This window comes from Lupinus angustifolius, chromosome LG18, assembly GCF_001865875.1.
Source record: "Lupinus angustifolius cultivar Tanjil chromosome LG18, LupAngTanjil_v1.0, whole genome shotgun sequence".
Lineage (NCBI taxonomy): Eukaryota > Viridiplantae > Streptophyta > Magnoliopsida > Fabales > Fabaceae > Lupinus > Lupinus angustifolius.
The window spans coordinates 12,501,056-12,517,428 of record NC_032026.1 but is presented as its reverse complement, the minus strand read 5'-3'; the positions used below and the strand labels follow the sequence as shown (position 1 = coordinate 12,517,428).

Genomic DNA, 16,373 nt, shown 5'->3' with positions numbered 1-16,373 from the left:
TGTGATTTCTTCTCTTTTAATATAAAAGGTGATTCTTACACCTTTGTAATCATAATGACAATAACGAGAAAAGTTACATTTTAATAGAGTTTTGATTCTATATTCATTCCTCCTTTCTTCTTTAAGTTTTCTTACTCATTTCTTTCTTTCTCATTCATGCATGGCTCTACCATTTTCATAGTAATTCGCAACCCGTCTTGGAATAGTCTCATTGCAAAAGCTGTGACCTTCATAGGCACCTTTGATTTCTAGAGGATGTCGGTGGTGATGATGTTATGAGTGTGTTTTGTTTGGTGGATTTGTTTAACGAGAAGCTTATAAGTTGATTTGAAAGAGTAAAGATTGAATTTATGATGGATCCACGACCACAAGTCTAGAGTACGTCTACAAAAGGTGTGATATTGGATGACCTACAAAAGAGTATCTATTGACTCAAGTCCTCAGGTGAAAGGTTGTCTACGCCAAGTTAGATGTCAATCTTAATTTCTCCTTCGATCATTTCCCAAGGTCACTTATGAGTGCATTCTTGCATTGATTTAATTTGAAAAGTCTGTTTTACTTCGTCATAAGATTTTCGACCCTAATGAATTATCTTTCCAAAATCTAGTATTAGTCTCATCACCGACTTTCTTCACAACACCGTTCTAGAATCATTGCATAGTATCCGTCCCTTTGACAACTAGGTTGTAGATGTCCCTTATCCAAAGTGAACATTTATGGAGAGAAATCAAGGCCCCTTCCTCAGAGTGGTTCGTAATGGCATGCCCATATTTAGACCTCAACACTCTACACCAAAGGCTATCATTTTCAGTTTGAATCATCTATTTCTACTTCCCAAAAAGAATTAGATTTAAGTGATGGATGTTTTTGATTCTCAACCCTCTATCTGTTTTTTCTTTCACAAACATTCTCACATTTGTCCCAGTTTAATTTTCTTTTGCGTTCAAATCCAACTTAAAGAAAGTCTGGTTAAATTTTCTAAATAGATTTCACAATGACAGATGGAGCCCTATAGAAAGAAAAGAAGGTAAATAGGCCAAGCAAATACGATAACATTCATAAGAATAACACATCCACCAAATAAGATGTAAGCATTCTCCTCTGAAAAAAGTTTGGATTGAACTCTCTATATATTATTTCAGACTGTTGGAATCAAAGCACCTCTAAAAAAATTATTGCGTGAAATATAATACGTGTTGCTTTTTACATAAGAAAATAAACCTATTGATAGATTATCTTTATATTGAACTGAAGGTAGTAAACATAACATTAAGATTTTCAACTAGCTTACATGAAAAGTTCATATATTGATAGTGTTCATATTTGACTATGTGATTGATCCCAAGAATTTAGTGTAGTCCAAAATGTCAAGCAATGAGACTTTAGCATCAGGGAAAGCAAAGGTTCTATTGTTGGATGATGACACCGATGGTAAAAGAGAAAATGAAGGTGTTTTTGGAAGAGTTTGGGTTGAATCGAAGAAGCTCTGGAACATAGCTGGCCCAGTAATCTTCAATCGTGTTGCTAATTGTACTATGATTATCATCACACAAGCCTTTGCTGGCCACCTAGGTGACCTTGAGTTGGCTGCTACTTCTATTGCCGTTAATGTCATTCTGGGCCTCGACATTGGACTCATGGTATTTTATCTTTATCATTTATTATATTCAACTATTTTATATTGTATTTGATCTTGAATGCAGAGAAACAATTATTTTCTTAAAACACACACAATTTTTATTATCTTTTGAGAAATGTGTATTATGTGGCTATCAGTGGATGTGGAACCAGAAGTTTTTTATTGAGCAGATTAAGGATGAGTTTAATTGATATTCACTTTGCATGTAAATTTCTGTACACTTTTAGGATAGTATTTATATCACTTATGTATATTATTTTTATTTAGAATCAATATAATATATTATCAATCTACATGAATGATGATAATATGCTCATCATAGTATAAAAATATTTACTTAGTCACTCCTATTTTCTCATACATGAAATTATTACTATTTGGACTTTGTTCCTCTCACCCTTAGAAACTAGTTTGACTGTTTGAGAACCCAAAATGGAAAAACAACCTTGAAAAGTGGAATGAAGATTAGTTGTTTCAAACTTTCAATCACATGAAACTGTAATAGATATTTTTTTTAATATTCAGAAATATAGTAATAATTTTTATTAAATGTTAAAATTTTATTAGAATGTAACATGATTATCGACGTGCTTTTGGGACATGTGATTTTAAGTAATGCATTGGAACAAGTAAAAGATGTTATACTTAATTTTTTAAAAGAATTACAGAATTTTAGAATACACTCCTTAATTATAGTACTATATGGAAAGATATTATCCCTAAGGAAAAAAAAACTAGACCACTAAAGAGAGAACTGATAATTAAAAAAAAGAAAACTATGGACTTTTATTTCTTTTCCAAACGAAAGATCTCAAGTTAATTTGGATTGATAATCTGTCAACATCTCTACTTAAAGTCACCACATTTCACTACCCTAAATTTGCTGTCTCACTTTGCATAGGACAATATTTACATGCAGCTCACACGTTATTTGCATAATAATCATTCCTATACAAAAAATGCTTTAACATCATAACATTTTTCTTTTAATGCCCTTCTATGGTTTCTGTTTCAACAGTTGGGTATGTCAAGCGCCTTAGAAACACTATGTGGACAAGCTTTTGGGGCAAAGAAGCACTACATGTTAGGCGTTTACATGCAACGTTCATGGATCATACTACTCATTAGTAGTGTGGTACTTTTGCCTTGGTTTCTCTTCACCACACATATATTGGTTCTCTTTGGACAGCCTCAAGAGATAGCTGAGCTTGCTGGGGTTATTTCCATGTGGCTCATACCTACTCACTTGGCTTTTGCATTTTTCTTCCCTCTCCATTTTTTCTTGCAAAGCCAGCTCAAAAATAAGGTCATTGCATGGGTGTCACTTGTGGCACTTGTGTCCCATGCCATTACTAGTTGGTTGGTTCTGTACAAGTTTGAGCTTGGAGTGATTAGTGTTGTTGCTGCTGCAAATGTATCTTGGTGGATTATGGTGTTAGGATACTTTGGTTATATTGTTTGGGGTAATTGCCCATCAACATGGACTGGTTTCTCTTTAGCAGCATTTTCTGGTCTTTGGGAGTTCACCACACTCAGTGTTGCTTCTGGGGTCATGATCTGGTACTTCTTTTTTTTGCCATAATAAGCACAATATATATTAGTTTTCTTTTACATATGCAACTTTTTGAGGTAAATTATGTTATGTTTTTAAGCTGGTTTTATTAGTTTTTTACAAACATGCCCTTTAAGCTATTTTCTATTTAAAAGTTTGTTATATAATACTTTCTTAGGTTTGTAGTTTAAAATCCATTATGTATAGAGGGAACTTTGTAAATTTTGTTATTTTAAAACACTAAAAGTGTGAATTATACTTAGAGGTAATAGAAATATGATCAATAAAAACTAAATTGAAAACAATAAATAACTTACATAATTGATATACTACTTTATATGTTTTAATTCTGTGTAAAGTAAAATACTATTTTATTTTTAGACTCTAGAAAATAAAATCTTGTTTTTTGGTACATAGAGAACAAAATCTTGTTAAGTCCCTACAACCTATTACTTATATTAATTTCATCTCTATAATTAGTTGAAATTTTTTAAGTGATGTTATAACACCACATTTAGATAATATTTGGCACCACAAGAGAAGGATCTATCAATACTCAACAAACTTTAAGGATAAAAATCAAAATAAGGTAGGTTGCAAAGACTTAAAACAATTTTTTTTTATTTTGCAAGAAGTAAAAGCATAACAAACTTGCTTTCTATAACAAAAATATATCTAAGAGTAGTTTTTCCTATTTTGTATTCTATACTCTTTCTCTTCTACTGCATTTTCATAATGTGCTGGGTTTTTCTTTTACAGCTTGGAGGTTTGGTATGATAAAGTACTAATGTTGATGACAGGAATTCTACATAACGCAAAGACTTCTGTGGAAGCTTTAACCATATGGTAAGTATCTAACTAAGACTATGCATTTACCTTTTAATTTACAGCGGATACTCAATAAGGACATTTCTTTTTTTAAGAGCTTGTACTCAAATTTTATTTTCTTCTTGTTCTCTTTGTGGACTGATATTATTTGTTACTTTGTTTTTTATGGCAGTTTGAGCATAAATATTTGGCAGATGATGTTTCCTCTGTCATTCCTTGCTGCAGTTGGGTAATGCATCTTGACTTTCTCTTCTTGCTTAAAGGAGTATATAAATCTGTTGTCTCATATGTCTTACGTTTTTACTTCATTATCATTAACGTGAATAAATATATGGACAAGATCTAGAATAACATATGTGTGTTGAGTAGAGATATTAGATGCACATGTTGGTGATATAGTTTTGCAAAACAATTAGATTGCTTCACCCATGAATAGATGTGTTTTCCCCCACAATAGAACAAATATAAAAATCTATGTTCTCTGAACAGCTTATTCATTAAATAAACACACGTTGAAGAATTCTCTTACAAATAGGGAACACATCCATATTCTTAATAACATTCACATAGTTTTGGCTTATGGTTGATGGTGCAGAGTAAGGGTTGCAAACGAGCTTGGAGCTGGTAATGGAAAAGGAGCCAAGTTTGCAACCAAGGTTGCAGTGATGACATCATTTATAATAAGCGTTTTCTTCTGGCTCTTGATTATGAACTTTAGAAGTAAATTTGCCTACATGTTTTCTTCAAGTGAAGTTGTTATTGAAGAGGTAAACAAGTTATCACCCCTCTTAGGCTTCACAATTCTTCTCAACAGTGTTCAGCCTGTCCTATCAGGTGCTGTAATCTAACTCCCATACCTTCCAGTTTTTAGTTATTTTTTATGACCAATTATTTATACACCTAAGAGTTTTGTATTCTATCACACAGTCATTTATTATTCTTCCGTAAATTATTTGCATATTTTATGGTTAGATTATTTATCAACAGGGGTTGCTGTGGGATCAGGGTGGCAGAAATATGTAGCATACATAAACTTGGGTTGCTATTATGGTATTGGGCTCCCACTTGGGTATTTGTTGGGTTTCGTTTTTAATCTAGGAGTCGAGGTATGTTCTTTATAATTTCACAACACCCCCTTCCCATGTTTTTTCTTGAAATATGTTTCTGGAAACCTTTTCAGAACACTTATTGAAATATGTTTTCGGGAGTGATATTTGTATAAACGTTTTTCAAAGGTAAGATTTTAAGGTTATTTCTAGGTCAGAAGGGATGGAGTTGCAAAATATAAAAAGATAAAAACAAAAACGGGTGATACGAAAAGAAACGTTTTTGTTTGATTGACTACCTACCTTTAAGCTCAAAGTTATCATCATGGTAAGAGTATAATCATTGACTACCTACCTTTAAACCTTATTCGGGACTTGCAAAGGTAGGTACCCATTTTCTTCCATTATGGGGATGTTGGCTATGTAATTAATATGGCGAAGTGTGTATATAATATTAACCATACACTTTATTTAATATACTCTTTATAAAATATTAATATGTTGATACAAGATTCTCAACTCACATTCCTATTATTTAGGATTGAATGTACCGTTTATACATGCTATAAATTCTTATAAAAGAAGAATTATGTTTTGAGAAAGAATAAGTTAATAATTTTTGATTTAATTGTGTTTTGATATATTTTTAAGAATGTGAACTTTACTGACTCAGATTATTTTTTTAATTACAAAATAAAAAAAACAAAAGTGACTCATCACAGAAAAAGACATAAAGAATCAACTAAGAAGACTAATGAAAAAAAGAATTAAAATTAAGAAAATTTAAAATGACTGTCTTATAGAGTTGCCCAAAAGTGTTAGAATAAAAAATAGTAGTACTTTTAGCAAATTCAAGTTAGTAGAGAAATTGAGAGAAACATAGAAGGTAGAAGATGAAGAATTGTTGATGTGGAAATTGAGAAAAAATGAATGAAAGAAGGAGAAGAAAATGTTGTAAATTGTAATAGGCTAATATTTCTTTCTATGCATCCATGTTGTATATTGAATTTCTTATTTAGATGGTTTTTATAGTTGAAGGTGAAAATGGAATATAGAAATTATACATGTAAAATTATATGTATATGTTTTTTTAAAGTTTTAGTTTTATATAAAAAAGAGTTACACAGTAGTATCCAATAATACATGTTTTAAAATGAGAGTTTAAAATAATTAAAATTGAAATAAATTGTTTTAATGTTATTTAGGTTGTTGGCCCAGTACAACCCACATTCTACTTACTGCGGATTTAAACTATAGATTGACATACATAAATTATTTTTTGTTGTTAAATTTTAAACTTTTCTTTCTACTTTTTTAAAATATCGTGGGATTTTGTACGTGAATCCATTAAGACATTGAGAATGGGGATGGCAAGGTGAGTAATCTTCACCCCATTGTAATCTATATTTAAAAATGATATTTCTTAAAATGCATTAGTTCCCTAACTTGAAAACAACATTTGTTTCAACATTTCAATTTGATTTTGCTTCAACATATACTGATTAAATAGTTAAATTAATTGTTAATAGTAATGAAATCAGGGAATCTGGGCGGGACTAATTTTTGGTGGAACAGCAGTTCAGACGTTGATACTAACTGTGATTACTATTCAATGCGACTGGGACAAAGAGGTAAATAGAAATTTCTCCAACACAAAGTTCATTTATATTTATTAATGCCCTTTGCATATAGCCAGCTAATTTGATTCGTTTTGTTGGTTAAAAATTGTAGGCCGAGAAAGCAAGGTTGCACTTGAGAAAATGGGAAGGTTCAAATAAAAGAACTGAAGAGTAATGAATATGTGTGTTCATTAGTTCTCCCTCCCCTATTATACAGATTCTGTAGTTCTCTTTGACTTAAATTTGGTAGAAAAGTTAGCAATGTGCTATCACAATGGGACAACTTGCACCATATATCTTTTTTGGGTTACTGCAAATAATCATATTCAATGCTAAGCACGTATAAGGTGTTAGGGTACAGTTAATAACATATCAATGTAAAAGAAAACCATTTTATATATGTTAATAATTGATTGAAGTAGTCTCTTGAGTGTTACTTTAGTTAAATTGCTTAACATGAATTATAAATACACGGCTCCAAACCCTGTAGCACCACTTCAGCACCATCCAGATGGACACCAAAATTTGTGACAGTGAAATTTAACATGAATAGTTATAAAATCACCAAATATACATAAACAATGAGCTAATAATCTAATTGGCTGGAACATATGTATTTCGTAAGTATGCTTAAAAAAGGTTAGTTTATAAACTAGATGTAAAATGAAATAAGTTCCTAACTTATAAGTCATTGTCGAATGACTATTCAAACATAACCAAATAGCTTGTTTTTAATGAATTAAGTTGATCTAGGTCATCTTATCAAACACACACCTTATATTCAGGAGTCACCCATACAACGTCAAAAATTCCTTTAACATTCTATTATCAAACCCAAGAGACTCCACGTTCCAATTATTGGAATTCATTGTTTAATAAGAAACTGGAATTGTTGTTATTATAGAATGAATGAAATACAAGACCATGAACCTAATAAATATATAGTCCAGATTACTTGTGAGTCAAGCAATATAATAAACTAACAAACTCTTAAGTCTTAACCAACTAAAACTATATATAAACACATTTAACATGTGCCAAAAAGGAAAAGAAGAACTCTACTACTAAAATCAATCCTAACCAAACACTATACGAAAACAAGAATAATTATTCTACTCATATCAGGAAAAAATGATGCGCCAATATGGATTAGAAGTTGCTTCCTGGTACGCCATGTAAACAATCTGGCGCTACTATATGGGATAGACTGATGTGCCAAGATGTGCACCAAAACTGCACTTGATGCACAATAGACATCAGGTCACAAAGTTAGCTCGGTCATGACATTTGACGCATCATGCCAACAAGGGCATGTGCTTACAAAGGCACACACATATACATATATATTCAGCACCAATTCAACATGTAGTAGAAAAAATGGGATTATAAATCAGTTTTTTCTCGTAAGTTTTGAAATTATCAAATTTAATAAAAAAAAGTTGTATTTCAATATTCAATGGGAAAACCTGAATTAAAAATGGTCAGGTTATTCTCACATTGTATTCTCGAACATGACTGTAAATGTGTAGATATAAATAGCGTGATTCCAAAAAATGATTATGCATAAACACGCTAACATCCCTGGTTAGGTCGGTAATATATATTGGTCAATTTTCCAAATATGTTACAAATCTCCTTTAAATGTATAAAACATAATGTTCAGAATATTTCTCTATATATGTGCCACCTTCTTTTCCATAATCACGGGAACAGAAACAAGAAGAAAACAAAAACAACCAACCTTAAAATGTGTAACACTTTAAGCCATATGATTTCTTTTCCAAAACCACAAGGGTCAGAATAATCCCCCTCTTGCAGGAGAATTTGATTTCGAAGAGAATTCAATAGAAAAGGACCTATCTGTCTGTGTCAATTATCATTAGTGGAAGACTACCATTAAAAATATCATTTGAAACGCAATCCATTGCTCCCACTCTAATTAGTAACCGATATGCATTATATTACTTTATCCTTACAGCTTATATTATAATCTACCTAAAATTGCTTATGCAACGTGTTCAATATATTTGTAATAACAAAAAAAATTTTTTTTTAAGGCAAAGGGCAAAAGAGCCCCACATATATTAAAATAGGAACATGATTACAATAGAAGTTAGTTAGAAAATCTATAGTTAGGAAGTCCTAATCTATTTCTATGAAGGTCCTCAAGAATGGTAGTAGGAATTTCATTCCACTAAGTAAACGATCTAGACCGAATTCCATAGCTAGCAAGACTATCCGCACAAGCATTACCCTCCCTATGAATGTGTGTGATCCAGCAGTCCATGAATTTCATCAAATCTTTGCATAATCGCCATTTGTTCATGAGCTTCCAAGGAATGTTAATTAGGCCATTAAACATTTGAGTAACCAAAAGGGAATCACACTCCAACCAGATATGATTCCACCCCTTTTGATTAGCAAATTGAATTGCCATCAAAGCCGCATTTAATTCTGCAAATAGAGCACGTTGATTATCAAAGAAATCAGAGAAACCACCTAAAAAGTAGCCATTATGATCTCTGAAAATTGCTCCCCCTCCGCCTAGACCCGGTGCACCATGAGCAGCACCATCTGAATTTATCTTTATTCTGCCCATAGGAGGAGGGTACCATATGATTTCCTTAATGCTAGGGGCTTTCGTGTAGTTAATTGAGACATGAAGACTTGTCAAGATTGAGAAGTCATGAATAGAAGAATTGGCAAAAGATTTTGTTGAATTTCCAGATAAGGAAATTGCTACTTTGATGTTGTTGATAGCTCTGTTGAGTATGTTTTTGTCTTCAAATCTACTCTTGTTTCTGCAAAGCCAAATGTTGTATATGGAGTATACGACAACAACAGTGAAGACAACTTGAAGTTGAGTACTCTCATTCTTAATGCTGTGAAGGATGCCAGAGATTGAGGATGAATTGATATTGAAACCAAAAGTGCAGCTTATCCAATTCCAAATATCCTTAGCAAAAGAACATTGCATAAATAGGTGCTCTGATGTTTCCTCACTATTCTTGCAAAGATTGCACTTAGAAGCCATTGAACAACCTCTAGCTTTCAATTTTTCGTCTGTAGGAAGTCTGTCCATAATCAATCTCCAAGTTGTAAAGGACTTGGAAGGAGGGACGTATGAAGACCAGATTCGTTTGCACCAATTCATCTCCTGTGAAGCAGGGAGGATACTGTTAAAAGCCTCCTTGAGGCTCAGCTTACCATCACTAGCTTGTTGCCACACCCTTCTGTCTTTGTTATTGGAGATGTATATATGTGAGATTTGGAGGGCAATTTTTGGAAACTTGTTAGCTAACTCCTGAGGAATTATCCATCTTGAGTTTGCAGTGAAATCAGCTAGTGAAGCCAGCAGAGAGGAGTGTATTTCTGGTGGGATATTGAGCAAATCAACCATAGTTTTCCCTAACCAATTGTCTGTCCAAAAGTTGATGTCCCTGCCATCCCCTATAAGCCACATGGTGTTGGATGTTGCAAGTTGCATGTTGGCTTTAATACCTGGCCAGATTGATGACTTATAGTATTTTTTAGGATTGCCAAATCTTGTCCTGAAGAATTTTGCCCATTCTTGATCAGATGAGAGCATATCCCAGGCAAGCTTAAGAATAGAAGCCTGGTTTATCAACTTCAAGGACCTCAAACCAAGCCCCCTGCCTTAGTATTAGAGCATATTTTTGACCAAGCAATTGTGACCAACTTCTTTACCTTGACATCCCCTGACCAAATAAAATTTCTGATGCAGGAATACAAGTGCTTTAACAGCTGAGAAGGCCATCTATATATGTGAAAGCTATATATCAGCATGCGTTATATCACTGATTTGACCAGCTCAACCCTGCCCATTATTGATAAAGATTTACCTTTCCAATTAGCAAGCTTGTTGATTATTCTATCAGCAATGCCATGCAGGTGAGTCCTCCTAGGCTTCCCTTTAAAAAGAGGAACACCCAAGTACTTGACAGGGAGGCTTCCCACATTGAAGCTTAGGTAAGAAGCCAGGTTTGCTATTTTCCTAGCAGAGGCATTAGCAATGTAGAACTTACATTTGTTTGTATTCATGCTCTAGCCAAAAACTTGAGCATAGTCAATGATTAATTGCTTAAGAGCAAGCAAATCTCTTTTAAAATCTCTGTAGAAAATTAAAACATCATCTGCATAGAGAACATGAGAAGGAGTGAGCAGATTCCTAGGGCCAACAATAGGTTTGATTTTCCAGCCTCTAAGAGTTTTGTGATCCCTCTACTAAGAACCTCTTCAGCTAAGCAGGAAAGAAGGGGAGATAATGGATCCCTTTGCCTGACCCCTCTTTTGCAGCTAAAGAATCCTATGTTTTTACCATTGATATTGATTGAAAGTTTTGCAGAGTGGAGAATTGTGCTTATCCAGTTGATGAATTTGATGCTGAAACCAAAAGCTTTGAGAGTGTCCAGCAAAAAATTCCAGTCAAGAGTATCAAAAGCTTTCCTTATGTCAAGCTTGATTGTCATGTTGCCACCAAAGGTTTTGTACTCTAGCAGATTGATTGCCTCAGAGGCTATGCAGATGCAATCTTGGATGGATCTGCCTTTGATAAAGCCTCTTTGTTGGGTAAAAACCACCACCAAAACCATATGGGCCAAGGGCACCATGCTCATTCATTGAGAACACAACACCCTTGATTTCCTCTGTAGTTGGCACACAGGTCAGATGATTGTTCTCCTCCTCAGTGACTAGGCAAGGAATAACTTCACTAACGAGGGAATTATTAGTAGTTACATTTAGGGAGCCAAATAGATCAGTAAAATAATTTAAAGCATGCTGACCAATTTCCTCCTGATCAGTGATCACCTCCTCACCAACCTTCAAGAGAGTCATGGATTTGGAAACTTGTCTGATTTTGGTAACTGCATGGAAGAAACTTGTGTTCCTGTCCCCATGAATGTGCCAATTCATTCTAGCTTTCTCCTTCCAAAATTCATCTTCCATATTCAGGGCAATGAGTAGGTTTCTTTGAGCCAGAGCTTCTTTATCCAAGTAATCATTGTCATGACCAAGCTCATTGATGCAATTCTGGATTGTCTGAACCTCATTCAAAGCATCTTTGACCTTTTGGTGAACATTGCCAAACACACACACGTTCCAAACTTTAAGAACAATTTTGAGTCTTTTTAGCTTAGAAGCCAATATGAACATTGGGCAACCATACACCCTAGCTCCCGAGGATTCCTCAATGACGCTAATGCAGTCAGAGTGCTTTAACCACATTTTGTGAAAACTGAAAGAAGATATTCTATTGTGATCTGAGCTATTAGAGCAGAGCAGAGAAGCCAATATGAACATTGGGCAACCATACACCCTAGCTCCAGAGGATTCCTCAATGACGCTAATGCAGTCAGGGTGCTTTAACCACATTTTGTGAAAACTGAAAGAAGATATTCTATTGTGATCTGAGCTATTAGAGCATAGCAGAATTGGATGGTGATCCGAAGAAATTTTTGGAAGAGTACAACAAGAGATTTGTTGCCAGTTTGCAATCCACTCCTCATTACAGATAGCCCTGTCCAGCCTCTTCTCAGTTAAAGCAAGGCCCCTTCTCTTATTAGACCAAGTAAATTCAGCACCCCTAGTGATTAGGTGAATAAGCCCAACATTATCAGAAAAAATTTGAACTCCTCTGAGGGAACTCTAGATAGAATTCTGGATCCCCTGTACTCATTAGCCCCAAGAATTACATTAAAATCCCCTATGCAACACCACGAACCAGGATGAACCTCCATTAAGTTTGTAAGCTCAGACCAAAGAATCATTCTTGCTATATAATTAGTGCTTGCATATACTGCAGAAAGGAAGAAATTCTTGCTGTCAATGGATACAGCAATAGAAACTTGTTGATCTGTGGAGGAGATCACAGTATGAACAAGGTCTTTGCTACATAATCCCCAAATGCTAGGAATCAGGTTATGCCTACAATTCTTTGCGAACACTTTAAGGTTTAATTCCTCCCAGTAGGAGTGATTAACTTCCTGCAAAACTATTTTTGGCTCAACTATGAAAACCAGATCAGGTTTGTTAGTCTGGACCAAATTTTTCAGCACCAACCTAGTATTTAGGTTGCCAATACCTCTACAATTCCAGTAGATGACCTTCATTGAGTTGAGATTAGATAACCACCCCTTCTGGTATAATGCACCTTCCCTTGACTACCTTCCTTTTTTGCTTTCTTTTTTGTGACTTGGTTAGAACATCAGTGAAGGCACCATCTTCCTCCACTTCTTCCTCAACCTCATCCTCTGTGTCCTTAGCCCACAATTTACCCATGATTTGCATATCATTAACATCATTCTGATTTTCCATGTCCTCCAATTGTTGAATTGTGACATTATCCTTCTCAAACTAGATTGCTTCTTCTGGTAATTCCTCCAAAGTGTCTTCCACTCTTGTGCAACTACCTTCCTCATCTGATGAATCAGTTAACACTTCAACTGGGATAGGAGGTATGACTTTGTTCATTTTCTCATGGTGAGCTTCCTCTGTAACATCTAAGTTTAAGTTGATGAACAGTTCAGGTTCTTTTATATTATGAATGACCTTTTCCATTACTTTTGGATTCCTTACTTGTTTTTGGTCCCCTAGAGGCTCTATTTTAGCTGACTTCCTGCAGTTAGAGGCTAAGTGACCTATTGCTTGACACCCTGAGCAGAAATCAGGGATGTTCTCATATTCTATGTTGACAAAGAAAGCAAAGCCCTCCCTCTCCACCAAGATCTGATTTGGTAAGTTGGCTTTTAAATTGATATCAACAAGAACTTTGGTGAAATGGCCAAAAGATCTGTTGTTTGTTGCTTCATCCAACGAAATAGGGGTGCCAATACCACCTGCTATTGAAAATATAATCCTTGGGCTCCAATACTCTTGAGGTAAGCCAACAATTTTCACCCAACTTTGGCAGTGAGACATTTTTTGCAGACTTGGATTAAAGTCTGGAGTCCATAAGAAGAGTCGAAGTAGACCAGGCTTTAGGCTCCAAGAGCCTATTTCACACACAGAACGCATGTCTTTCACAGAGGAGAATTAGAATTCAAAAAATCCCTTCCCAAGTGATATCATGTTCCATTTTCCTATCATGCTCCAAAGAGTAGCGAGTTTAGACTTCAGATCAGCAAATTTGATGGGAGTATCACCCTTTGATAGAATGATCCTTCCATGTAAATGGTTCTTGCATCTTTGGAGTCCAGCTTGATAGTCTTCCTTGGGTATTTTTATAGCCATTGCATCTCCTTTGATGCATGGTTGAGGGAGTTGAGAGACTGGTATATCACATATGTTCTTCACCACATTTGCAAATGATTTTGGAGGAAGAGTGGGTTGTTGAGTAGCTTCCTGAAACCCTCCTAGAAAAGGCCATGGAATGAAGTGCACAGTAGACATATTGGAGAGTTGAGGAAGGAGATCCAAGAAAGTTGGAGATTGTTTAGAATTTCCTAGAAAGTTGGAGGTTTCTAAACCCTAGCAGAGCCATCCGTCAAAAATGATGATTAGCTAAATAAAAACTAATAACAAAATTGATTATTCTTTTACCTTATTAATAATGTTTGAGGAAAAAACAAAAGAAAATGATTGATCAATATTATTACTTTATTAGTGCATAAATTAACACTAATGGTTAACTGTTTTTTTGGCCAACCGATTCGGTCATGTTCTAACTAATGCATAAATTAACATTGATGGTTGACTGTCTTTTCGTCCAAGTATATACTCAATCGAATTGTGAAAACCTATCCTCACCTCAACATGCTCATTTTTACTTTTAACAATTTTTTATACAAATATATTCATCCAATTTTTTTACACTATGTCATTAAACCTCCATTACTATAAATAATATAAATGTCAAATTTTTAATAAGTATTAATATTGATGGATATACAATTAAAAATAATGATAATTACGTCTAAATTTTAATTCAAGTGGAAGGTAGCTTATGATCTAAACTTGTGTGTATGTGTATGAAAAAAATTACGATCAAGAGAAGTTCCTATTTAAATGTCTAACACGTGGTTCAAGCGATGATAGAAGAGCATCTGGAAAGTTTCTAAACATCTAAGAGTAATTTATTGTAGATGATGATTAAGGTAAGTTTTAAAACGGGAAAGGAGCAATGATATATTTCTACAAAATAATGGTATTCATAATGTTGTCCGTCATTACATGAGGTCCTTCAATCCCAAAGATTAAGATCCTCATAGTTTTGAGTTTCACTTACAATGAAAATATTTTCATACAATTTTTATTGATTTTTTTATGGTTTCTTGATTTCTTTATTTTCTTCATTTCTTCATTTTATTTATTTCTTGTTTTTCTTAACTTCTTGTTTTTCATTTTTCTTGATTTTCTTGAATCTTGATTTTCTTGATTCTTGATTTTTTTTTTTTATCAGCAATAACAATTTATAACCAAAAATGGAGTATTAGGAGAACAAGTGCTACTCATATCCACAACCAGAAAGAGAACAAGAAAAACAACTCAATGGGTTAAAGACCCAAATCGATAAAGGAATAGAAAAAGAAGAAAATCTTGCTAATATCAAGGTCCATGACTGAAGATGAATAGAAAACATTACCTCCTCCAAGTTCAAAGAAGTCTTCTCAAAGATGATTTTGTTTTTAGCTACCCATATGCACTAGATACAAACAAACCAGATAGACATCCAAAGATGATGATGCCTCTTGTCCAACTGCAAGAGACTCCGATGAGAGTTGAAGTGATATTTCACACCAATCGAGAACACAGAACAAAAATCAAACCACCCGTATACTTTTTGCCAAACTTCATAAGACCAAGAGCAAGAAAAAAAATAAGTGATCAACAGTAAGTGGATCCCATATACTTTTTGAAAACATTAATGGTGGATTATGTAATAATGCTTATTTAAAATGTTAACAATTGAAATGAATAAATAAATAATTATTATGTCACGCTAGGCATCTCAATTTAGGAGGAACATTATATAGCCATAACCTTTTGAAAAAGATGTTATCAGCACTTGTTACCTCATTAAGGAGAACCAAATAAGCATTTTGAACCGAGTAAGCACCATCTTTAGCATGAATCCAAAGCCACCCATCCTCAGCATCTGTGACCGGTTTCACATCCTTCAGGCAATTGAGCAAATCCTCTTCGTCACGTTTTTCCCAGTCAAACAATCTCCTCCTCCAAATTAAAGACCAAAGCCAAGAACCATCCCTCCATTCTCCCAAGGAGCTAATGCAAGCATCTGTGTCAAGAGCAATCTGGAACAACCTCTGGAACCTGTTAAAAAGGCAAACCTCACCAACCTACAAATCTCTCCAAAACACAATAGACTCACCGTCTCCAATTCTCGTACGCACACTCTCTGATAACCAACCATTGTGAACCCCGAAAAATCTATTACCCAGACACCCTAAATCCCTCCACCTGGGGGAGCCTCTCTTAAAACACTCAGGATTAGAGAAACCACCCGATCCTCCCATCCTAGCGACATATCTAGAACGAAGAGCTCTCACCCAAAGAGCATCACACTCAAAAAGAAGACGCCACCTCCATTTACCCAACAAAAACAAATTAAACAAACTCAAATTTTTAACACCAAGCATTTTCTTGAATCTTGATTTTTTTTATTCTTGATTTTCTTGAATCTTGATTTTCTTGATTCTTGATTTTCTTGA

General features: G+C 34.3%; 1 protein-coding gene across 1 annotated transcript; it reads left to right on the top strand.

The window, feature by feature from the left end:
- On the top strand, nt 1,365-7,031 carry LOC109332563 (protein DETOXIFICATION 27-like). The gene is made up of 8 exons (XM_019567541.1): nt 1,365-1,640; nt 2,658-3,199; nt 3,951-4,037; nt 4,192-4,248; nt 4,615-4,853; nt 5,007-5,125; nt 6,607-6,696; nt 6,797-7,031. The coding sequence occupies exons 1-8, from the start codon at nt 1,365-1,367 to the stop codon at nt 6,857-6,859; spliced, it is 1,473 nt and encodes a 490-aa protein (XP_019423086.1). The 3' UTR covers nt 6,860-7,031.